General features: G+C 41.2%; 1 protein-coding gene across 2 annotated transcripts in view; it reads right to left on the bottom strand.

Annotated features, from left to right (window-relative positions):
* EIF2B3 (eukaryotic translation initiation factor 2B subunit gamma) overlaps nucleotides 1–26,389 on the bottom strand; it is a 104,851-nt gene that overhangs the window by 24,628 nt on the left and 53,834 nt on the right. For both annotated transcript variants that reach the window (XM_075710431.1, XM_075710432.1), the window contains exons 7-10: nucleotides 10,177–10,307; nucleotides 9,334–9,527; nucleotides 5,119–5,196; nucleotides 4,268–4,416 (exon numbers count right to left, since the gene is read on the bottom strand). In XM_075710431.1, coding sequence (XP_075566546.1) covers nucleotides 4,268–4,416; nucleotides 5,119–5,196; nucleotides 9,334–9,527; nucleotides 10,177–10,307 — 552 coding nt within the window. The remainder of the gene's footprint in view (nucleotides 1–4,267; nucleotides 4,417–5,118; nucleotides 5,197–9,333; nucleotides 9,528–10,176; nucleotides 10,308–26,389) is intronic.

Below are 26,389 nucleotides of genomic sequence, written 5' to 3'. Positions count from 1 at the left end.
ATGGCCAAGCTCATTTCAGTAAGTGTATACACTGAGATAGTTTTACTAACAAACAGAAGATTTCGAAATCTTTATCTGCAGGGATGGAATAAAGGATTCAACATGTTTTTCCTGTTAATATTATTTGTAATGCTCAGAGCACTTCGGCACAAGGTCCTGTATGACCAGAGCAATTAGACAATTCCTGCTGCCAGAAGCTGACAAACTAAGTAAAACTACAGGGCTGGTAAAAATAAAGCCAAAACAGGAACCTGAAGCTGAATTCATCCATCCATATCTAAGTCGCATTTCAAGGAAGCTAAGCGTGCCTGAGTATACCTAATGAAACACAGTTATCACACTTCAGGTCAGCATAATTAGTTATGAGATTGTCTGCAAGCCCCAACAGCATTAATTTCTGTTCTATGAAGATATCAGGGTGGAGTTAATATATCAGGGACATCACTTTTCATTTGCAAATGGCACAATCTCCCTACATAACCAGCTTCAGTCAGTCTGCCAGTGTTACAGACTGCTCCTTTGCAAGCAAGCTATAATGAGGGGACTCCTGCCCCAAAAGCATAGGAATCCAGGGACCCTGTTGTACTGCACCACCTCTAATGCAAACAGAACAAACAGAAGGGGCAGCCCCAAGATACTACAGAGACTGAGGACAAGTACAGCTACTGCAGGAGCATTCAGATATACCAAGTTTTCAAGTGACCTATAATTTCAGCTCAGTTAGTAGATTTTCTCCAGCTATGTAACTCAGTGCAGTCATTTGTCACTGAGCTCTGGGGAGCCGTCCAGAGGGAAACAAGAACCGTTTCCCCGCTGCAACCTGTCACCTGGGCAGTCAGCATCTCTCAGCACTTGCGCTGTTGTATAAATTACATCCCTCCCAGCTTGGTCAAGTATGTCCATCATTCAGCACGTATGTAATCTTCACTATTTTATTGTCTCACTGATGGAAGAATTAGCTGCACAGTGGGAAACACATTAAGAAAGGTCTACCAATTATTTTGCCCGTGTTACTAACTTCTTTAATCCCCTGTAATCTCTTCTAAGGGTGGATTCGTATCTACTCAAATCACTTCACAGGAGACATATATAACGTAACAGAAGCTCTACCCACCAGGGAAAACAAAAACTCCTGCTACTGGTCCTCCAGAGTATCGAACACACCAGCCATTGCTGGAGAACGGATTATAATTTGCAAACAGTATGTAATGGCATTGTCCAAGCTAACCCCAATTCCTTGATCCATTCAGTTGGGAAGGTCATCACCACCTAGGTCATAACCTCTGTTTCTCCAATAATGAGCCAACCACAGACTAACAACAGGAACCTAGTTTTGTTCTAAGCACCTTGTGGTGTTCCCATCTGCCCAGAAAGAATCTATTTATCCATTTCAGAAGCTGGTATCAAATGTGGTGAGGCTGTTCAAAATCTTTTGCTGGTTTGGAGATGTAATTTGTAGATCTTGAAGCCACAGGATTTATGGCACAGGATCCTCAAATCACATTACAGGAAAATCATCAAGAGATAAAACTTTTTAATCTGGGTTTTTTTTGGTTGTTGTTTTGTTCATATGTTTTGTTTTGTTTTCCTGTATTGACATAGTGAACTGAAGCTGCTGATCACTTTTGCAGCTGAGATGGGGCAAAAAACAAAAAAGAAAAAAAGGAAAGGTAAGATTCAACCCAGAGAAGCTAGAGGTGGTGTAAGTGGTAAGGGAATTACCAAGGCAGTGCCATGTATAATCATAGCTCTTGATAAATGAACTTAGAATGTGGAGCAATTTTTGCCTTTGGTTGTTCCCAGTCTCCCAACTTTCAGAAATTATTTACCCGATCTTTCTGTCTTCTCTGGGTTATCTAAACAGCTTTGTCTTTTCCATAATATATGCCCTACTGCAGTCTTCTCAGCCTACTGCTTCAAGTTGGTATTATTGCAATGAACACTGCTGGGACTAGCCTTCAAGTTACCACTCACATTTGACTAGAGCATTAATATAGTAGTCCATTAGTTTGGTGGAGCTGCTCCTGTCAGTATTAAAATGTGTATTCTTTAAATGACACAGTTTTTATCCACTTCTCAGTGCAATTCCAGAAGTTTCTAATATACAGTACCTTAGACAGTGTTAAAATTGGCTTACTTACTGGACATTTGCTATGCAACAAAAAAATGAAATTCATCTGTTAAGGCACTTTATTATGCTCATTTTGACCCATATCAGCCAACATATACTGACTTCCCAATTAAAGTCCAAGACATTTTCTGAAGTTGGTGATTAGATAAAGCCTGAGTTATTTTAGAGACACTTGGGAGAAGAGAGAAGTTGTCCACTGTGGGCAGTTTAAAGCAAAACCACATATAATTTATCCACCTGTTGCAAATGGATCCATCAACACATGTAAGATTCACTAGCATTTTAACAAAAATCTATCAAATTTAATCAAAGTCATGAAAGAGGGTAAAAATACATAGAAATTCTTCACTAAGTTACAAGCAAGACTTCTTTCAACAAGACTCAGCAGCTAGAATATTTCTGTATCTCGCTACCTGTGTATGCATGACTTCATACCCCTCTAATCTTAAGACTTACCATGATGCAACAAGAAATACTTTATCAGTTCAGTATCTCTGCAGATCTACATAATATGAATTACAACAGGCTTTGAAATAAAGCTCCATGGTCCATAATCTTAATTCTGGCTGGAGAGGAATAATTACAAATTGGACTCCAGTGCATCAGTGTGCAGTAACCATAGAACAGCTAAGGGGGTTGACCCCTGGGACTGAGGTTTTTCACTCAATAGTGGCTACATTGTTTTCACTGAGAGTGACCAGGGATTACACTGTTTTCCAGAAATTCACGAAAATGTTACCCCAAAAGTTAGTTTTTCCCTCTTAAAAAAATAAGCATCACCACCTTTATGATGCTTATAGAATTTTGGGGAATGCTTAAAATAACGACTCTGAGCTTGATTTAGGATTTAGAAGAGAATATTACCATATACCAGTGCAGACAAACACAAGCTGATTTGGGACTCTTCATAAAAATAGCACTATTTACACACGTAGCTGCCTCTGTGATTTAACGGTAGAGCTGCTCACTTCATATGCAAAACTATACCATTATGACTCGCATCAATTCATTAATCAAAATGACAGAGGGTCTCATGATCAAACGAGAGAGGTTCTGGTACTTCTTATGACAGCCGCATTTTGTGATACAGCCATACTGGATCCATTTGCGATTGAACTGGAAACCAGCTATTTTCTATACTCAACGGAATTCTGATTTATGATGTGCTTGAAATTACTGTGGATTTCTATTAAAGACAAACACTTGGCAGTAAGGTACCATACTTACCTGTAATTTAGTTATGTAACAGTAGTATCCTCCATAGACCCCACATCCTTTGGGGTTTTTTGTTTTTCAGATGTGCAGCTTTCAGAGCCAACTTGGCATTTTTTAAGAGTTTGGCCTTTTTCCTGAGGCCCTAAGCAAACCTCAAGCCATGAAAGAGCAGGGAATTTATACAGGCCTGCACAGACTCAATCAGCAGTTTCCTTTCCACTGACATCCACAGGAAGCCAGCATGTATGGAAAGATGGGGGCATGCAGACATCAACAATTACAGATAGGCCACTTTTCCCACATTTGGAAATGAACAGCTCAAGGCTACCTATTTAGTTAGTATCTTTAGTGCATGGGAAACCTCTACTAGCTGGCAGATTTTCTCTTTGAAAAGATTATTAATTTATTCTATTACTCAGCATACACAATGGTAAAATAAAGCTACAAGATGACGAAAAAGGGCCAAAGAAAATGACATTTTAGGTTAAGCTGTAATGTTCAAAGGTGATAAGAACATGTCTAGTTGTTAAGTGTAACACTTCAAAATATGTTTCCTGTCTCAAATGTTTTAGGTATACTCACAGACCCAGCCACTCAGATAAAGCTTGGAAGGATGACACACAAGCTCATACAGACTCATACATCCACTTAACTTACTTATAGATTCTGAAGATGATATAATCTTCTCCAAAAAGAAGAAATTTATGTTCCAAGACTGCAGCCCTCTCATTAATTCATTTCACTGGTGCATTTGTAGCCTGTTTATAGAGGTTTATTTCTGACTCGGTCTTTAGAAACATACCCCCTGGGATCAACTGTTCTGGCTGAGGATCGCTTACAAGACAAAAATTACGGACTCAGAGTTTATCTAGAAAAAGAAACTGCAAATTTAGGGGACCGAGATACGAAGAGGTGACATACCCTTCCTCAATTGTAACAGAATTCATGATGATGCAGTTTGTTATCTTAACTTTGTCTTTTATGGTACACATGCTGCCAATGATGGAGTGTTTAATGGATGTCTTCTCCCCCACTTGTGTGGATGACCCAATGATGCTGTCCGATCCAACCTAGGGAAGAAAAGAGTGGAAACTGGCAAAAGTACCTGGAGCTCTCCGATGTGTTCTCCATACACCTCTTCCAAACAGCACATCTCAAGCACTCATCAACAAAGTGTACCCTGCTCTACCCTTAGGGATCCTTGGCAGAGGAAAGACCTAGGAATTTGGGGGCCATCCCATAGGCAGACAGTTGGACAGTCTTCCCAAGGTCCATTAGCTTGGTAAAACTCCATTAGCTGGTCCAGCTCTGTAGGCCTCACGCAGTAAGGTAAGCACAGTAAGAATAGTCCTGCTGGTACTCACTGGTTTCACTAAGGTCTGCTCCTCTGAAAAGGAGGCTTGAAGCTGGTATTCCACCAAAACACTTTAGGAAGAAGCAGAGCTAAAATACTGGCCCCTTCTGAGTTTGGTGTCCTTTGGGAGGCAAACTGCTCAACTACCATGAACTGCCATTAGGGAACAAGAGACTGCAGTGTCTGACTTGGGAGTAAGAGAGAATTTTTACCAAACATTTTTAACAACAAAGACTGAAAGGCAGGAACCCATGGGCGAGCCTGTGAGGAGAGTCTGGGCTGTATCACCTACACTGTAATTCCACACTTCAGAACTCAGCTTCACTTCCAACAGTGGGACTGAATTTTAGGAAGCAGTTGAAGCAAAGGGTGTGCAGACTATATTGAAAGAGCAGACACGGGGAAAGGGAACACTTACCATGCCTCTGTCAGTGATCTGTGCAGACCCATGAACCAGTGGCTCTTCCAGACCCAGATGAAGCAATAGCTTGGGAACCTGGATGGAAAAACCCATATTAAAACAGTTAACATGACAGTGCTGTATGTGCATGTTACATAAACAGCTCAAAGATGGCTCTGGTTTCCATTGCACTAGTGCATCTACCGTAAACACTGTAACTTAAAGGAAAATGTAGGTTCCTGCATTTTAAATCTGCAACCAGATATGTGTGATTTATCATCTTCTCCTTTCGTAAAGGAGACAGGTACACTTCCACTGCAGTGCACTGCATGTCTCCTCTCAACTCAGCTTCCCACCTGTAGAGAAGCAGTGGATCATCATCAGCAAGCAGGCTGGCTCCAGCTGAACACAGTGACATCCTGTACATTACTACAATGTCCAGCATCTGCCATTTCAAATGCAGTTCAACGTGTTTTACACCATTCAGTAATGCAAGAGAGGGAAACAAGTAATATCAAATATAAACCAGTAAACTGGCATAAAAAGCCCACTCAATAAGGTAGCATGCTGAGGTACAGGCAACAAAAAAGCATTTCAGATGTTTAAGGAGAAAGAAGCTGAAGTTGATCAAGTGGCTATTCCAGATGGTAGAAAGCTGAAGAAGAAAAGGCTCTTGACAGAGAGAAGGCAGGTGTTAGATAAGCAGACAAAGCCACAACGGTAATAGAGAGAGACATGGCCCATGAGGTAGCCAAGAACAAATCCATGGAGAGCAATTCTGAACTGGCTCATGAAAAGAAAGGGGAGCCAGCGTTGTAGAAGGATGGGATATCACTCCATCATTCCTCTCTTTCTGGGTGAAAGAGCAGCCTGAGGCATTCTGCATCTCCTGGCGTCAGGCTGGGGCCAAGGTCACACACCACAGAAGAGGTGATGACAGCACGGATGGGGATTTCAAGGGAGGCTGGAGTCTCACAGCAATGCACAGACACAGTGCTGTACAGAGTTACTTGCAGCAGCAATGCAATGTATGATGCATCTTGGTAGGACAGAGATGGCAATCAAAGAAACTTGGGAGATACAGAAAGTGGCGAAGTGATGCATGAGCGCTAAGAGGTCTATGTCATGGCAAATCATATGCCTGAGTGTGAGGCAGTGTGTGCCCGGGCTGGTGCCGAGCTCAACACGTGCTGTTGGCCAGCCAGGATGTATGCACTGACTGTCCATCTGGGAGGTCAACTGGAGTCTCAGCACAGTGATGGTGTAACTGGATTTGCCTGAGGCGAGGAAGTGGCACTCATTAAGTCTTTCTTTTCTCTACCCAGGAACCTATTTTCAAAAAACCCTTAGGAAAGTTTATCTTTGAGATCTCTATTACTCTGTTAAATTTGGCTGAGAGTTGCCAGAAATTTCCAAAGCTGCTATAAAGGAGCTGCCATACAGTACAGTTTTGTAAAATGACTTCCTTAGAAAACTGGGATTACAAGAGCTGATGACTAGGGAGTGAACCTCAAGAAGCAGATCCCACAGAACTGGAGAAGTTGGGATCAGATCAGAAAAAAAAAATCTCAAGATCTCAAATGAGATGATACTTGCAGGAAATTGTTTGGATATTCATAATACGACCAGCCCGTTTCCCTTCCAGCATGCAAGGATTGATAAATAGTGTTGTTTTTCATATGAGAAGAATTTTCACAGTTGATGCTTCATTCAGATGAGTGAGATTAGCTCAGATGAGCTCACACCTCTGAGCTATCATTTCAGGCTGCCTGTTGTCCCCAGTAGACATTTCCACATCTGTAGCTCTTTACATCTTGAAGATGATCCTTCCCACTAGACTTGTGTTTTCTTCGTTTTTTAAAAAACAACAGTAGGTTAGATCCTTCAGTCCAAGGTGCACACACTACAGAAAACCACCAGCTTACCAAAACACCACCAACTAGGCCAATCCACCTGGTTGATGCTGGCTTGGTGAAGGGCTGTTGTCCTCACCTGACACATAGCTGGGCAGCCACAACAGATAGAAAGGAACACACACCAAAGCATACCTACAATGTAGGTTGGAAAGATTCCTACTATCCAGTGTTGTTCCGTGGGAAGGGAAAGAAACAAGGAAAGGCTCTTGCCGTCCTCAGTGGAAAGGTGGCGTGGTGAAATAAATAAAGGATTTTACTGGCCAGAGCAAAGCCCTTATTAGAATCAGTCAATGGCAGTGCAGCCTGAGGGGTGACCCAAGAAAGCTACCAGCATTTTGCTCTGAAAAGGAAGGTTAGATAGGGGGCAGGAGTCAGAGGGAGTGCCTGGGTCAAGGGAAGGTTTAAGATGTGTTTGGATTTAATTCATCTTACAAAGAAACTATTTCCTGCTATTGAAGATAACTCCCTCCTGAACCCACCTGCCCACACACAGGCTGCAGGCATCCAGAAACCCAGCTGGAAGTGAAATGATGTGAGTAAAGCGTTTCCTCACCAGAAGGGCAATGGGTTAGGATGCCATTCCTTCCCACAGCTACTGGACTGGACTGCACTGCTACTGCTCCGTGAGTCTGTCCTCTTGGACAGCAAAGTTATAGGTCCCGGCTTTGCAGCCAGGGAACCAGAATCTGGTCTGTGAAGACCAAGATAAGAGCAAACAAGACACCAAAGTCTTCCTTAGAGACCAACAAAACAGGTAAAAAAAAGCCGATAAAATTAAATGTGTATCTTTTATGAGGATTAGCAAGAGAAACAAAATGCAGTGGCACTGGAAAAAGGAACTCCTTTCTCACAACCCCTCATTAAGCTCCATTTTATGTTTTACCTCCACATAGTTTCCTTAGAAATTTTACCATTCTGGAAAAGTTAAAAATTCAAAGAAAATCCTTTCCAATGTTGAAGGCCCCATGTGATCTCAAAACACTAATTCTATGTACCACCCAGGAGCAAACACACTTCCTGAACTGACCAAAATGTAGAATATTTAGGTTTTGAAAAAAACAACAAACCAACACAAAAAAACCCACACGGAGTCTGACTGGCTCAACTCAATAACTTTTTACTGAAGTGGCTGCTGCCAAATGTACACGCACACTTCCCCTAGCAAGCAGTGTTCTCCCTTAACCCTTTGGGCACACTTGTTCCTGATATTCTTGGGGAAAGTTTTCCCTTTCTGACAGCAGTACTGCCTCCCTCCTCTCTTCCCCATGTCCCTAACTGCAAAACAAATCACTTTATTTCTGTGCTCCTCTACAGACACCAAGGAGAAAGAGCTCTAGTGTGTGAACTCACTCTGCCATACTGCAATTCTGATTTGCATAAATTCATCCATTCATTTTATTAAAAAGAAATCAACTCAATCTGGGAGCAAAGGCAAGGCAGCCACTGCTTCCAGGATTCTCAATACAACTTTATCACTCTCCCAGCCCCACTTCCAGAAATCTTGAGTCTTTCCCTACTGCACTCCCTATTGGTCTTTCAAACCTAGAGGAAACAGTCCACTTCTGATAGCAACAAAGTTCATCACTAGCAGAGTGAAGTGAGAACTTGTACATTGCATCAGTCAGTGTAGTTAAAACCCAACCCCCCCCAAACATATTAGAAGCTGTACGTCATCAGCTCATTAGCTAGTACAGGATTTCTCTAATCCTTCCCTGTGATCTTTTGTTTTATGAATCCTCAGTAGTGTGAAAGTGAAAGCTACAACACATCAACATTTCATCTCTGTTTACCTGGAGTGCCACCGTAGTGAAACCTGTTCATAACATAATTCTTTCATAATGGAAAGCATTAGGCAATTTGAATGTATGCGTAGTTTAAGTCTTCCTGCAAATCTTTAATACCTTTTGTCATTATCACTTAGATAAACATCTATTAGAAGGAAGTGTCCAGTCAGAACCGATCTTGCTTTTAGGACATGGAGGACATTGATTAGATGATCTACCAAAGCTACTTCCAGCCTCATTTTCCACACTTCTTGGCTCTTTGGCTGCAGGTTTTGCCACCCTCAAAAAAACAGGAGTGTGTGGGGTGGGGGTTTTCTTAGCTAAATCAAAGCTATGGAGTAAATTAGTGACAGAACTGTTTCCTGGCCTCATGTCCCTATCCAGCAACCAGTAGGATGATGTGCCTAGAGAACATGGCACTGGTTCAATTCCTACACACTCTTCAGCTATATCCCTGGGAGCCACTCCTGGAAGCTAAAATGTCCCATAAACTACTGCTGTGTTCCCATGTGGCAGTTCTGTATTTTTCTTACCTGTCGGTTAGCTTCAATATACAACCCAAGAGTATTCACTCGGTAGCACAGTCCCTCTTTCATTATATGGACATAGCAGCGCACTTTTCCTTCATGGAGAGATTCGTTCATATCTCCTCTATGATCATTCCAACAAGAGTTATCTGAAGCAGGTTTCAGCAAGCTATTATCTTCCTTTATGAAGCTATAAATGTCTGGAGAACACACACATGCATGAAGTTAGACAGGATTTAATGAAATACTTTCTGAGGAGGAATACTATTAAAATACTGTTGGTGAAAGGAAATATTTGCCTCACATCATCTGAATGGCTAGATACTTAGCAATCATTAACAGATTTTATCACATGTAGTGAGTAAGTGCTTATTTTTATTCTGCAGGTGGGAACCAACGGAGCAGGACAGATGCAATGTTTTGCCCAAGGTCACACAAGGAGAGAGCAGAAATGCTAAAAATAAATTCCAAGATCTGAGATCCTGTCCAGTTCCCAGTGCAGGGAGGTTAAGGCTTAGTCTGTTGCCCTATACAATTTTAGGAACTCCCTCCTAAAATTACATTTTCAAAAGTGCATTTACCTATACTGTATTCCAGAAGAAAAAAATATAGAGCACCTAGCTGATTTGCTTTGGATTTACACCAAAATAAGGGAGAACAAAAATATTTATATAATGCATAGTAGTATTTGAAAAAGAAATCTACTATAATCTTTGCTATCATGAAGTATAAGAGGGAAAAAAAAATCCCCAAACTAGTGTTTCAGGCCAATTCTGTACTCTACCCAATAATTCAGCTGTAGCATATGGGCTTTAAAACCTTCATCAGATCTTTGACACTTGTACTGACCTAGGGATGCTTGTTCTTTTTTCTTTTGGTCATCATCTTTGTTGTCTAGTCCTTGCTCCAATGAGGTAGGAGAAGAGAACTGTTTCCTAACCAGATGTGGAATCAGTTCACTCCGGAGAGATGTGATTGACCTGGGGAAGGAGAAGCACACAAGAAGTCCATGAACACTAAAACTTACATGTCTTCATTTTCTTTGCATAACATTATGAGACATTTTGAACATTTTTCATGAGAACAAATCAAAACGCCAGGTTCTCCAAGATATCTGACAGTAAGAAATTGTCCACTAGTCACATGCTTCCTTAATGCATTACAATATACGGAAGATTCAACATAAGGAAAAAGCTTCATCTTTAGAACTAATTCCCCTATATTTTAACAGAGATGCCTATAATTTAATATGGCATCACCCTGCAATTCATGCTTGTGTGCAGATGGAATGCAGAACAGTACCAACATCCTAACGACAACAACTGAAATCTACTTTATGTGTCTTAAGAAATGGCATCAATTGACAGGAAAAGAGAAAATAAAGTGCCTATAGAGGAAAACACAAAGCAGCTCCTTTTCTTTGTGACCAAAAAAAGGGATATCTGAAAAATCTGATCCTTAAATTAAACTATTTATGACACAGACATTAATGATGTCTTCCTGCTCACAAGAAACATCAAGAACACTTTACTCTGTTCTTTAACCAAGAGAAATCAATACATTTTAAAAAGTTTAGGTCCCAAGAGTTTCACGCTCTTTAGGTGCCCCAATCCAAAATACATCAGTCAACAGGAAGTTTCCAAAGGCTTCAGCTGGCAATACACCCATCTTCCCTGCGTAAGATTTCAACTTTTATTATATTCATTTTGACACCCCAATAGTAGGAGGCAGAGAAGTCAAGAGGGGTTTGTGATAAAGCAGGGACTTGACCCCAAGCCACCTATGCCTTAAGGACCCTGATCACTAGATTATCTTTCCTCTTACACTGATATATACATTACAATGAACAAAAAAAACCACTTCCCAATAGACAAAGATCTACTATACAATGGGATTATAACACTGGTAATTTAATTTTGACTATTAGAAGATAATTTTATTTTTCAATAAAGTATTTGGAAAAAAACCCCAAATCAACAGTTTTTAAAGTTGGAGTGCATGAGATGTAGTCTTAAAAGAGCTTTATTGTTGTTGTTTCATTATTTTAAGAATCTGCATTTAGTTACTGAATTGTGGATTATTTAAAACAGTGCTTGGGAAAATCATGCGGAAAATGAACTCAAACTTGGCATGTATAAGAGGAAGTGCTAAACTTCAGAGGAAGGATTGGAAGAACTAACACAGAGAGCTTGGCTAGAGGAACTCAACAAACGATAACCCACAAAGAAAGAGGAGTTATTTAGAATGAAAGATGGCAAAATTGGGAACCAACTATAGGTTAAATTAAAAAAAGGAAAGTACTAGAATGAGTCTCCTGAAAGTGACTTTGGTTGGCAATATCTCTAGCAAAGGGAGATCTTAAACTGTTCAAACTTTAAGAAACATACAGCTCATAACCTGCCCAGGCTCCTGTTCAGGTCAATGATAGTGAAACAGAAAAAGGACCAAAACAGTCTTTCCTGTCTCTAACTTTGATGGGATGATTCAGATGCGATCACCAGTTCAGCCCTATGAACAAATACAGCGTTTTCCTTTTTCTTGACAAACTTCTCCTTCAGTCCCCAACTGTAGGTTGTGTCACATCCTCCGTCCTGTAGTGGGATGATCTAACCCATCCCAGATCTGAAATTCTGCTTGTATTTTTTATTACAGACAAGGAAAAGCTCTAGTCTTCAGTCTCTCCTCCTTCTTGAAAATAAGATTATAATCACCTTCAGATAGCTGTATTTCAGGAACTAATGAAGCAAAACACTTCATTCTTTAATCACCAAATCTCTCCCTGCTAACCACTTACAGACGCGCTCTGCCACGGCCGTCCTGGCCCTGCGCTCCGACACACGTGTGGCTGTGCAGATGGGCAGTTTACTAGCTTACAATGTTTGCCCGCAGCTGTGCCATTCAGCAATGATTTCCTGCTTGGGTTTTATACTCCATCCAAAACCGACAATCCTGTGTTTCCCTCAGAGGCTGGCCATGGCATTTATAAGATATATTACCTATAAAATATCCAAGTATTTGGCAGTCTTAAATAGTCTGATGCAGAGGACAACACAACATGGTAGGAAATGAAAGCGGTAGAAAGGGGGAAAGACAAAGTTTTGCCTGGTTTTTGATGGTGTACTCTTTCTCGGCCAAACTCCTAAAGCTTTCCTGCAATTCTCTGAAGTGCTAGCCACATTCCTTTGGAGTAAATCTCCGGGTCATCCATAAGATGTGGCTCAGAAACACACCCTTCTTACTGGAAAAGGAAAACCAGGAAGGTTTGTCTTTGCTTGCTGTTTAAGCAGAATTTATATGCGATATTAAAGGAAATTGCCTTTGGAAAGTATAAAAAAATATGCAGTAAGGTACTTGGTGACAAAAATTTGAGAATTTTTTGTGACAGATCTTGCAAATGTGGATATACGAAGTGATAGCGTGAGAATATTATCTGTCAACAGCAGGGGAAACCAAACATCTGGCTGGGACTAGGAAAGGAATTTAAATCAAAGGAGGGATAGGACTGAAGACCCTTCATTGAGAGAAAAAAAATTAGCAGGAGTTTGGAAGAACCAACTAGCCTGTAATGTAGATTCAGGAGAAGACACACCAAAAAGGTTTCTGGTCTAGTGTGTTAAAAATTCTTATAATCAAATCCTGAACTACATGTGCCTATATTAAGAAGAAATAAGTGTAAGATTGTATATGCTGAAGAAAGCAGTCTTTTTTTATTCTCTTCAGGTTTCACAACGTGGCGTCACCCTGGTTTCTAAGCTTGTTATTTTCTTTAGCACCAAGACGTAAGAATGAAATACCCACTAAGATCAACACAAGGTGAATCTACTATGACGAGGAAAATCTACTATGACCAGGAGAAAGAAAGTGGGAGGATGGGCAGAAGGAGAGGAGGGCACACACACACACACACACAAAATTTTGGCAGAAATCCAGTTCTAAGCCAAATCAGAATAACCATGCTCTGACACCTCACAGGAAAATCCAGACGGTAGAGAGGATAAAAATGAACCTGCTTTTGAGAAACATTTGCCAAAATAAACATGCTTTCATAAATTCCAGCTCAAGTGACGAGCCTTTTTTGTGATCTTTCATTCCCCAAAATTTGATTTTTGACGTGATTATCTGTCTGTTTTCACCTTGACAGAAAGTAGTAGGTTTTCAATTAAACAGCCAAAGATTGAGAGTGCCGTTAAATTGCTGCTTGTAAAGGAAGGAGGGACTAATCCCTGGAGCACCTTATGTGGCTTCAGTCCTGTGAGAACAACAGGAGATGGCAGCAGTTTTGAAAGGGGTTGATTCTGACCAGATTTTAACCATATAAAAATTAAAATTATATCTGGGAATGGAATCCTCCACTCACACAGCAGGTCACAACAAAGGGGGATGTGGGCAAGAGACAGTGCATACATTGGGGAAATGAAGAGAACAGGGCAGTTGAAATTCATCGTGCATGTGCAAGAAACAGCTGGGAATTCAAGAGAAGATAAAATTTTTAAAAACAAAGAAACCCCCTGGAAAAGTCTATATTAAATGTACCTAATAGCTCAGAGCACACATCAGTCATTTGCAGTCAGCTCTGCAGACTGCAGACTCAGACCTAGGCATTATAAACATAGGATATTCAAGGTTAATTTTATTTAAAACCTAAAATGTTAAGGTACAAAAGTGGATACTTGGTCAAACAACTGTAACTTTACCAAGTACTATCACCACCACAGAGAAATCAGTACCATGCCTTTAGAATCCCTTTATCCTCTGACCCTGTGCACTATGATGTCTTCCCAGTGTTACTGGGATTTTTGCATGACAGCAAGGGCACAGATAAGGTTCATGCTGACTTAAAAATTTTTACTTGTGAAGAATATTAGGTGAAAATACCCTAGATCTTTAAGTTTCATATTTAAACACAGCTACGCAGAAGTTTTCAGTGAGTTTTAACCACAAATGAAATTAGAACAGCCTGTGATATGGCAGAATTAAGTTTGTCTCTATGTATATTATATCATATTATATCGTATTATATTACATTACATACATTACAGCCACAGAGGGCCAACTTTTACTTGTTGCTGAAATGCAACTGCCTCTGGGATGAAGGGAAGCTTATTGAAACTTTAGTAAGAAATGAACAATGGAGCCAACTGAAACACAAGAAGAGTTTTGGGGAAGAAAGCAAATGTTGACAACCTAAACTTAAAAAAAAAAGTAATTTCACAACTGTGCTTCACTGGGCTGTGATTTCTGCTCTTAGACATAAGTATTGCTGGAGACTCTGTCTTTCATATGACACAGCAAATAATGGTTTTGACCAAGGCTGGTAAAGAAAAAATGTCATCAAATGTTTTATAATAATAGAAGAGTCTATTTAAGTTTAAGTTTAGGTGACCTTGCAAAAGTCTAGGTACCAGGAGGTGCTGTTTGGCTTGACCCACAGCAGGAATGGGAGCATCCACAGCTTTTATTCCCTGCAGCTAGTTCTCACTAGCTTCAGACACCCTGAACACAACTGTCAGTTCCATTTACCGGCTGTCATTCATTTTTATTTTCCATGTTTAATGTTAAACACCATAAAAAGGTATTAATGAGTATTAGCATTTTAATATCCTCCCTGTTTTATTAATCTGTGATGAAGCATGAAATCTACCATTGCTGTCAGCACCCACCTATGAAATCTGCTCTTACTCTCCATGGGCTAGTTGCAGGGGGTCTCCCTTGCTATCATTATTAGCACAATCAGCTACATCTACAGGTGCAGATAGTATTTGTGATTCCCCACTACAAACAAGCAGATTATTAGCCCCTTTAGACCTACTTTTGCCTTTTTTTTTTTTTTTAAACAAGCTAATGTTAGCTCTTGTACAACTATGCAAGCATACAGTGGGTTGGGTTCTGATCTTAGCTCCATGGCCTTCAACAGAGATTCTTTCAGATCACATCAAAAGGAGAACATGAGGCTGTATTTCAGACTGGTGCTCATAATTAATGTTAGAAATGTATACATAAATACAACTAAACAAATCCTAAGGCACTTATAGTTTTGGCCAAAAAGAAGTTGCATGTTTATGCAGAACAATAAAGATGTAAGAAAAAGGGAGGGAGAAAGAAAAAAAAAAAGAGGGTGTGTTGGAAGAAAGAGAAAAGTTAATTCTGAACCCTGTAGGTACATAGTTCATGGTTCTCATCACTTAAAGGATAAAGCCAAATAACATTTAAAAATTCCATGTAAGCTGGGAGCTCTCTTGTTAAATCTCAACGTTATTTTCTCCTGATCCTTTGATGGAGATTAAAAATTTCCATGTGAATACAAAGAAAGAAACAACAGTTACTCTGAGATTTTTTCCCCAAGCATTTAATGCTCCAAACTACAGCAGCCAGCCACCATTCCCATCTCCTCCCCCCTCCTTAGAGGAAAAAAAAAAAAGTCAACTCACTTTGAAGAAAAGACAAAACAGGGTCAGGGCAAGGGGGATTAGGGAAATGATATTTATATCATGGACCAAATTAAAATGTCAATGCAAGAGGCAGGCAAACAGCCCTTGCCACATATATACACCAGGCATGTTTCCTCAAGGAAACAGGAAAGAGATTTGAAAAGAGTTAATGCAGTCCTGAGTTAATACCACCTGCCTCATACTCAACACCACTTAAAAGACAGTGTTTGGGTCCATTTCCCACAATGCGGTTTTAACAAGCACAATGGAAAAAGCAATTACAGGCCTTTCCCCCTTCTCACTGATTCACTGCTAAAAATGCTGGAATTTCTGAGACACGCTAACAATGTGGAGAAAGCAGACAAGGACTACGTACAAAAGGAAAAAAATCTCAAATGATAAATTTATAAGATGTACCACATCCCTGCAGAAGGCTAATGCTGCTCTTATATCCTGCAATAATGTTTTTGCCTTTGTTTGGTGTACCCAAGACCAATTATGGTAAAGGAAAACTCCAAAGTAACCAGGCAAGCCAATAAACTACCAAGCAATTACTTGTGCCGAATTCAATAACCTGCAACACAGATCATAGCATCAAAGATGTTATTTCTTGCTACATTCTATTCGTCCTATTCTACTTTCAAAATTTCTATCACAAAAAGAGTAAATATATTTCTCTTCCCACCCCCCCCCCCCAATTTCATATTAATTACTTATTTGTCAGTGTCTCTTATTATTTTTGGAGCTAAAAACCTATGGAGAAGGCAAGGAAACTTTGAGAGATGTTCTACTAAAAGGTAATTCCACATGACTGCATTTGTGCTTCATTTGTCTTTCCATACTATTTTCTAACCAAAACCTTCAAGTCTGACAGCAACCTACTCCCAACGTTCATAAGAGCATGCGTGACAATATTTCAAAAGCCATTGCAGAGCAAGCCAGTACAACTGCACAGCTTTGCTTTGCAGCTCAAGTTTATGAATGACTTCCCAAAACTGCAGAATCACCACCGAAATCCTTGCATTCTGGATGATGGAGGGAAAGCAGAAGACAACACGCAAGTGACAGTCATAGACACCATAATGTAGAGAGGATCCAGATCAAAGTATGGAAGGGATGGTATGGATGCAAACCACATAAAAAGCTGTTCTCAAGTTCCACCAAGTCTGGATGCACTTAAAGGAGTCGGGATCTAACTTCCACTTCTGCCAAAAAACCCTTTGGGAAACAAGGCAGCTTTCTGAAAAATTGACCACAGAAATTAAAACTCCTCAATTACACTCAAATCCTTTGAAAGCGTGTGCGCACTCAGCTCAGGTCATCTAAGTAACCTTAACTCTGCCCGCTCGCCAAACAACCAGAATGCCCTGCAGCTCCCGCCTAATACAGCTTTTGCACGGGAATGCCAGCAAGTTTAGACATTTTTAGAACTTTTCTCTGACCAAAAGTCTCCAAGGCTGTCGGAGGCCACCCAGGGTGTTTGGCAGGTTGTACATGCTGCTGAGGAATGGATCTCATTCATTCCCAGACAGCATCCCATTCTTCTAAAACAAGTGCACCTGCACCAAATGTGATTCCTTGCCAGAACTCATCTTTCCCCATTCTCTCCCACCTCCGCCTTTGCAGCCATCTGCGTCTGAGTTACCAACTCTTTTCTAAATGCCTTTGAAATTAGGCTCCTTTTCTGAAAAGTGCATTGAACATAGGCATCCTGATAGCATGCCTAAACAAACACATGCATATGATGCATTTGAGAAAGCTGACGTATGTCCATAAAACTGATGAACTATGTAAACTTTAGGTGCACGAGTATATGTTTAGATAGACAGACTTAAATGCTTCAGACTTGTCTGTAGAAAACATGTCAAAAATGTAGACATGGCTGCAGCTTCACATGGGTAAGCTCTTTCACCCTGCTCCACTGAGGCTGCATGAAAGGCACTGTAGATGCCTGCATCGCTTTGCTCTGTTTCTCCATGCAGATATCATGCTTGGTGGTCTGCAATCAAATGCACCCATTCTCAGTTTGACTTAACAACACACCCATTCTTTCAGCAGTCTGGGAGATAAACTGGAAGCTCTGGTATATAATTCAGTCCTGCTTCCACCTGTACAAGTCCCGTTTCTACATCCTTCTCCCCAGCAATCATTCTACCTTAATTAATTCCCATCCTCACTATTGATTACTAATCCTTGCTCCACCCCTGCCTGTACAACAACTCTTCTGTTCTCTTCACTGTGGCATTTTCAACATGTTCTACTGTCCTGTGATAAGACTAGACTTCTTTTTTTGTGACTTTATCCTTTCTTGAAGAATTTAAGCAGCAGCTTTTTGACCAATGAATCCCATCTCTCTTCACGAGCCTACTTTTAGTCATGCTCTTTCTAGGTGGTATTCATCCAGAAAGATTTGGTGCAAAATGCTGTGTGTGCTACAGTTCATATCTGTGTCTTTGATTTAGGGAAATGTCACCCTTCCTCCACATTCAGGTCTTTGACTTCTTCAAATCCAGTAACTTAACTAGACAGCACTCAGCATTTCTCATAGACTATAGCTGTTTAAAATGTTATACTCCCTGTTTTAATTTTTTTTTTTACTTTATTTTAAGTGAAGCAATTTGTAGTTGCTCAACTTTGATTCAAGACTCTGTTCTAAGATCAGCCTTTACCTCATACTCGAGCAACTTAAAATGTTATTATCAATTGGTAATTCACTGACTTAATGAAGATACCTCTTAGCTACTCTATTCAGGCATGTGTGCCCTGTCATCATTAGTAGCATTTATTCTCCCTTCTATATGCAGGAAGTTTAAAGTCTCCCATCACAGTAATTCAATGCAATAATAAAGTCAGCAACAGTGCTACAGACATCTTTATTACTGTTCATGTTTCATTTGACTGGCTAAGGCACAATGAAATTTGACATTGAACTAACACCAAGAGTACAAAAACTATGAGAAGGGGAATAGTAGGGAAACAATCACTATTTTCTCTCCCAAAAATTCAACTTGTGAGTAAAAGGGGACTCTCAGCATATCAGAAGGATCAGTCAGTGACTGAAGCGGTGTGGAAGAGATTTAGAAGCAAACCAGAGAGGGGAAGAAAGGAAAACATGATCTTGAAAATTCTTGAAAGTTTCACAATCTTGGGGAGAAATTCAGATCATCTGAACAGAACAGAAAATACAGGAGAATTATGTTTCCCACCGCAAGAGAAATATGCCATGATATCACATATAAGGACTGTATCCTCACAAGGAAATGTCCAGCAAGGTTCTTCACAAGGGAAATGTCCCACCCCAAGTCTTATCTTACATATGAGTAGTTCTGTGTGGAAGAAAATGTACTGCACTCATGAAGGAATGCTTAGGATGATACTGTCCAAATGGCAATGATTTAAGGAAAAAAAAAGAAAAGCAGCACACATAGATGGATAAAAGAATTATCATTCCTCCTTGGTTCAAAATCCACATCTCATATGAAGACAGAAGTCAATTTGACTGAAGGCTACCCAAGGAAACTGTGACTGCATGAAACAGTGGGAAAAATAGTTAACAATTTTTAATGTTTATTATCAGATCAGAGCAAGCTTAGCTGAGGCCACCAAGAGGGCCAGGAGTGCATGACGCAGGAGGAGAAGCTGGGGGAGCTGGGTTTGTTCAGCCTGGGGAAGAGAAGGCTGCAGGGGGATCTGATTACACTTCTCCATTACTACAAGTGAATCAATATAGAAGACAGCCGGACTTTTCCAAGAGGTGCACAGTAAAAGGGCAAGAGGCAACAGATGCAAGCTGCAACAAGGGAAGTTCCAGTTGGGACATAAAGACGACAGCTTTCCAGTGAGTGGTACAGTCCTGGGACAAGGCCCAGTCTCCATCCTTGGAGATTTTCAAAACTCAACTGCAAAAAAACTCCGAGCAACACAAAAGTTAGCCCTACTTTGAGCAGGAGGTTGGACTAGAGACTGCTAGAGGTCCCTCCCCAACCTAAATTTTTCTGTGATTCTATAATATTTGCACTGACATTTGAATGACCTTTTTCATGTCCTCCCTACATTCACTTTTCATAGGGAATCCAAAGGGTCATTATCTGATGCTGTAAATCACAGAGGACAAAATTAATATTTTAACATTTATTTTACAAAAATTTGCGTTAGGAACAGGATACTGTGCTGTGACCAAGCATGCTTCGAGTATCTAAGGCACATGTTCACCGTGGCATATCGTGGTCTCATAAAGAAAGATTTGCAGTTTCTCATGAAGTTAATCAGCTCCAATTCAGCACATCCAGAGATATGTCTGCTCCCAGGAAGTCTGCTAACAGGAAAAGGAATTTCATTTATTACAGAATTGATTTGCTGAAAATTGTGATTCGTTTAAATCTGGTTTTGATCATTAGGGTTTTTTCTCCTGAGGTTTTCAGGGGTGAGTTTGACTGGTACCACGGAAAGATGATAATGGTAATACAGTCCGGAGGAGAAGGAGGAGGACACCAACAAATTTCAAATCTTGGCATTTCTAGTAAGGAGCAGAGAAAGCTCCAACAGCTGGATATGTTTGACAAGGAAAGGAAATGGGAAAGATAAATTGCCATTTCACATTCTAATAGGTTAAATGCACTAAGGAGGAGCTTGGGTTCGTTGGTTGGTTGGTTGGGGTTCCCCCCCCCCCCCCCCCCTTTTTCTTTTCCTTGTTTGGAAAGCTACAATCTATTTGCCCTGTCTTCACACAGTATACTTCCTGTAGGAGCTACTTGTTTATTTACCCATTTTAATCACAAGGAAAGTATTCATTATAAAATCTCTCTTTACAGCAAAGGAGAAATCTTCCAGCCACACGGCTGACACATGTTAACTCGCAGGTATTCACAGAGCAGGTTCTGTTTTAAGCCATCTTTCAGGCAGCCACACAAAGACCACCAAAGCTGGGTGTTCAGCTCTGCCAGACCTCCCCCAGCCAGCAGCCCTTGCCAGGAAACACAGGTGACAGCCTGAATGATAAAAAGGCATTTAGAGGGGAAAAAGAAAAAATGCACTGGTTTAGTCTGGGCAGCACCTTAATATAAACCTGCAGGGGCCTTTGTGTACAGCATAGCACACAGCCATCCGAGCAGGAGCTTCAGAGCCAGTCACTCGCACCTCCAGTTTTCAAAGATCTCATACTGCCCCTGCCTTTTATTGGGGAGGAGAAGGGTGGCTCCGCTGCAGCTCTTCTCACGGCCACAGATCTCAGAATACAGAGCACTGAGACAGCAAACCTTCCTCTCCCCTCCTAGTGCTGGCCCGGCGGAGGCTTTCTGGACAGAGCAGAGGGGAGCCGAGCAGAGAAGCTTGCTCTGGGACTGCAGCTGAAGCATTTTGGAAAGGCAGAGCGCTATGACCTCACACGATTTGCTCTTATTTATTGCAGCAGTTCAAAAAAAAAAAAAAACCCCAGTGTTTAACTTTGCAAACAAATCATACTGACTTTGACTATAAAGCTTACTGCAAATTTGCTCAGTTCAGAGAAGAGTTTCTCTGCTGGCAAATTCTGGCAGGCAGCTCTCCAGCCAGCGCTGGAAGAACCGCAGAAGAGCCGATTTGTTTCCTTAGCTCCAGCTCAGCCTCTCGCAGGGTGCACCCCGAGAGGAGGGCTCCCCAGGGAAAGTGGATTTCCCTGGTGGCAAGCAAGACCGTTAGCACTCAGCGTTCCCAGGACAAGGCACTGCTAATGCTTACTCAGACCTCTCGAATCAACCACAGTGCTGCTGTTTATCATTCTTGCCTTTCCAGTATCACGCATCATTCCTCCTGGCCACAAACAGCTGCCCAGCTCCCAGGTGACCATGCAATGGAAATGGTGGCTTTTTCTACGCCCAACAATTTAGAAGTACTAGATTCAGGACAAAATGGTGACTTGCAAAACACATTACTAAACACAACAAAAATTTTACCTTGCTTTTATGAGGAAGAGGAGGGAAAAAAAGGGGAAGGACACCACAAAAGTATTTAAAATGTTCTAACATAGAAGAGGAAGACGTGTGCTATCAACTTTGTTTTAGATATATGGACATAGTGTTTTGAAATGAACTCCAAAGATCTCCTTATGTTAGAAAATGCAATTGCCACTCTGTTGCGTAACAGAGAAGTCATAACCTCTGAGCAAATACACAGTGGCATCTGCCTTCAGAAAAACTCAGATGACTGGCTTTCAGAGGTTGTACAATTGGGTGCATATAGACAAATTACCCAGCATTTCCTGTTGCAAGTTTCTGTCTTCACCTGTTTGTAAACTTTGCCAAAGTTTAACTGTTTTGGTTGAAATTACCCATGCCAGGTATTTGCCTCAAGCTGATTTTTTTTGCTAGCTTCATCAAAAATGTCTCAGCTATTTCCAAGAACAAAATTATGGAAAATATTTTGTTTTGTCCATGTTAAAAATATTTCAACTGCTCTGCTGAAAAGCTCTTGCACTTCCATGCTTGCAATTTGGCACAAGGCTGTCTTTTCGTCAGGGCATTACATTTGTAAACATAAAAAGTGCCCATACTACATCAAGCTAAGTCTGAAAAACCACTGTTTGCACATGCTTGGAAGACACCTGTTTAGCAGCTAAATTTTTTGCATCCTTCTATGTTGGGCATGCTCCATTCTCTGCCTCTTTCTGCAAGGTAACTGGACTGCTCATGCACTACTCCGCAGAGTAACAGCGTACACTCCCGGCCAAGGTTACAAAGGCTGAGCTGGATATTCTTTGAAGTTCAGAGCATCCCATCTCCTTCTGGTGGCTGACTCTATGTTGATAACAGCCACTCCATTAGCAAGAGTCACAGTAGCCTCACTAATTCTAAAAGTGTCACATCTATAAATACATACACACACACTTAAAAGAACATCAGGATAACAGTTTGGGCACTCAATTAAGAAAAGCTAGAACTATGCTGCTTATACATCCTTAATTAAGACCTCGTGTGTACACGTTATGACACAATCCATAAACACACTCACCTACTTTTCCTCTCTCCCCAGTCTCGATCTCTTCTTCACCCAATGTAAAGATGGACTATGCCCTTGGGATGAATCAAGGTTGTGTAATGAGGCAGAAGAATGCCTGCCTCATTTGTTAGAACATGTGTGTTAAATGTACAAGGCAGAGGGCTGCAAGAGGAGAAAAGAATTGCTAATATTTAAGGCAAATGAATGATGCCTGAAGAGCTGATTTTTAATTTTTTTTTTAAATTCCCTTCCGTCAGAGGAATTTACAGATGCTGCTGAATGCAAAACGTAAATCTAATTTCTGCAGGTTGCCACTGATTGTGTGCTTTTGCTTTGATCAGTGTCACCCTGTGACAGCTATCATCAATTGAAAAGATTATTTCAACAGTAAGAGTTCTCTGTATACCATTAAGGACTGAAAAACGGCATACTTAAGACAAAGATGCTTCAAACTTCAGCTTGTGTGCCTTAGTTTCCCCCTTTCAGAATGGGGAAAGACCACTACTTCACTAATCAGGGTGCTGGAAAGACAGTTAATGAAGTGTGTGCAGAGCATTATAATATCACTGATGAGCACCAAGAATCCAAAAGGAGAAGTATTTACCTTATCTTCAGAACAGGGTTTAAACAGCGAGCAACAAGTAAGGCTGGTGGCCTCCACCTGAACTACAGAAGTTACACACAATATTGGACAGTATCTCCTTCAGTGAGCATCTCAGGCAACAAATGAAGGAATGGTCACAGAAGCAAAAAACCCATACAGAGTCATGTAACTGGAGACTGTACCATAGTATGTGGCACACACAGAAGCAAAAGGTTGCACAGGGAGCCTCAGCTGTGGCACTTCCTAACTGCCAAGTGCTTACCTTTGCAAAGCTAGTATTTTTAAATGCAGCTTTTCGTGTACCCAACCTGTAATTAAGGTTCGATTAGCATACTCATGACAAGCTCTGCACTAATGAAATTTGACAAAAGGGATTTTTGGGAGGTAACTTAATAAGTAGGACCACATACTGCTTTGTTTTACGCTGCCTTGATCTGGCTTCAGATTTTCTGGCCTACCTCAATGAGAGGTGAAAATGGCAGCCTCCATGTATCTACAGGTTTCAGTTGTGAGCAGGGTGAAATCCTTACACATATAACAAATGTCACCTGTACCTGCACAACTGACTGTGGGCACAATGCCATTCATGCATACATATATTATAAATGCATATTACATATGCTTTTAAGCATATACACAGGATATATAGAGACACACACATCTTCAACACTTAAATTTTCAAAGCAAGTTTGAATTTTCCACGTTAAAACTTTACAGGGGAAGGGGCTGCTTTATATCTATCTCCCTCCCTCACCCTCCCCCAAATCAGGTATCTTATTTCACCAGGCTAGAGCTGCTGGAAAAACAGAACACAAAGTACCATGCAATTTCACTTTGATCACACTACTTCTGCTAGCAGCTTTGCTGGGATTGTTAGCAAGCAAACTGTCAGCACGCAGCAAAGAAATATCAGCACATGCCTGCGCAACACACCGGGCTCACAAAGCACAGGCCTAGATCCTGCCCTCCGCTGCAGACGAAGTTCACAGGGGAAAGGGAATAAGGGCTCTCTTCTTCCATCTGCCCTGAATGCAGCAGCGAGGCAGGATTCCAACCTAGCACTCAGGAGAGTGCCAAAAAAGGGACTGGCTACTGTGCTGGCTGCCACCCCAGGGCCCCAGGGGTGTGAGGCCCGCCAGCTGTGGGGTGGAGCCGTGCCCCCAGCCAGCTACAGCCTCTGCTTCTGTCTAGCCTGCTGGCTCAGCTCATGTAATGATCGTTTTAAGAAAAGCAATATTGTGCAGTTCATCATGCGGTGCAGGTGTTCACTTTCAACTATCCCTGCCCTGTGCTGGCAGAGCAGCTCCTGCAACACACAGGGTCAGCGCTCGCCTGTCTTCCCCACGCCACAAAGTGCAGCACCTGTAAGATCCTCAGGTTAGCTTTCAGGTTAGCTGTATTCTGAAAAAGGAAATGTTTAGGAAAGAAAAGCTCTCGCCTGAATACCGGGAGATCAGATTTTTAACTGACTTCCCTCCTGTGCAAAGACGTGATACAATTCGGCAAGACTCAGTACATCTGCCAAACCAAGACCAACCTCAGCAACTCTAACTTCATTGATGCAGAAAGGAACCTGGAGAAGAACCAAAGGTCTCTGCAGAAAAAAACCCCAGGGACAGTTATAATCAGCAGAAAATTCAGCCCAAACAAGCTGCTGCTTGTTCACATTGAGGTCACAGTCCCTGCTCAGATGGGATAAATCCAGTTGGTAGCAGGGTATCGTCCATGACCTCTTGTGAATCTAGTGGGAACAGACCCAGAAGTCGCCAGTGCTGGGTATCCACTGCAGATGCAGGGATGAAGATGTCCATCCCAGGGCAGAGCTCTGAGTGCTCCTACTGGCACCCCTGGGCAGAGGCTGCCAGTGCACTGGAGCTGATTAAGGAGCACTCAGATAATCAACCTGCCCCGGTGATGCAGGAGTGTGGAGAGAAGGGAAGGTGTAAATTCCAGCCACAGGGAATAACAAACTGCTAGGGGCAAGAATTTCTTCAGCTGTTCCCCAAGTCAGTGTGGAACCACAAGTGTTTGACCTTGGTAAATTCGGACAGGGTAGTACCGTCATACCCTTGAAGACTCAATTTCACTAAGATGAAGTGTTGAATTAGTGGATGAGAGAGAGATGGAGATGGGGATTTTAACTGCCAAAATGTGGGGTTTTTTCCTCCTAGGAGAAGAAAGAGAAAGCAGTTTCATTCCCCGAAAAATAAATTCCCCAGGTTTAAACAACATTAGAGGCGTGATATTTTTTATTTTTGTCTGGACATACATATTTGAGGGGGTTCTAATAAACAGACCACTTCCTCTGACTTTTATCCAAAGGCACTAGAGATCTCTGCTTTTTAAAACTCAAGAATTTGTTTGGTTTGCTATAGTGCAATAAAACTTCAGGCAGGAGAATCTACTATTCAGTCCTTTAAAAATAGTTCATAAAAATGTATTAAAGGACTACAAACTGAGTTACAGACTACCAAACAGTATTTTTGACCTCTCCTAACATCCCCGCTGGTAGAATCTCACTGCTGCCAAACAAACACTGATTATTCTCCAAACAATCCCACCCAGAAAAGGAAACAAGTGCATAGAAAAATTAAGGGACCTGTCTAGGACCACAAAGCAAGGCAGCGGCTGAGCTGATGATAAAACCTCAGTATCACAACTCCATTCTGGAGCTGAACAACAAATTCAGCCTTTTTCCAGAGGTGTCATGTAACAAAGTTGTCCCAAATCCTAAAGCAAGATTCATATACTTAGACAAAACAGAGGTTTAGCCATTTCACATTCTCTTTTCCCTGTTTTCATATTAGTTGCTAGTGACTTTGGACTTTACATACAATGCATATATTAATCCGATCAAAATGGACAAATGCAATTTACCTTTTCAGGTGCAGCTATATACAAACTACATTCACTTGGAGAGAGCTTATTCTTGCCACATCTTTGCAGCTAAGCTGGGACTACACTGGGCTTTTATCCCATGTGAAGCAACAGATCCCACATACATAACCACATTAGTTTTCACGTAATTCTTTGACCTGGAAGTAATCATAATTTTCCT

Source organism: Pelecanus crispus, chromosome 5 (genome assembly GCF_030463565.1).
Source record: "Pelecanus crispus isolate bPelCri1 chromosome 5, bPelCri1.pri, whole genome shotgun sequence".
NCBI classification, from domain to species: domain Eukaryota; kingdom Metazoa; phylum Chordata; class Aves; order Pelecaniformes; family Pelecanidae; genus Pelecanus; species Pelecanus crispus.
Note: the sequence above shows the minus strand (reverse complement) of the source record. Positions and strands in the feature narration are given on the sequence as shown.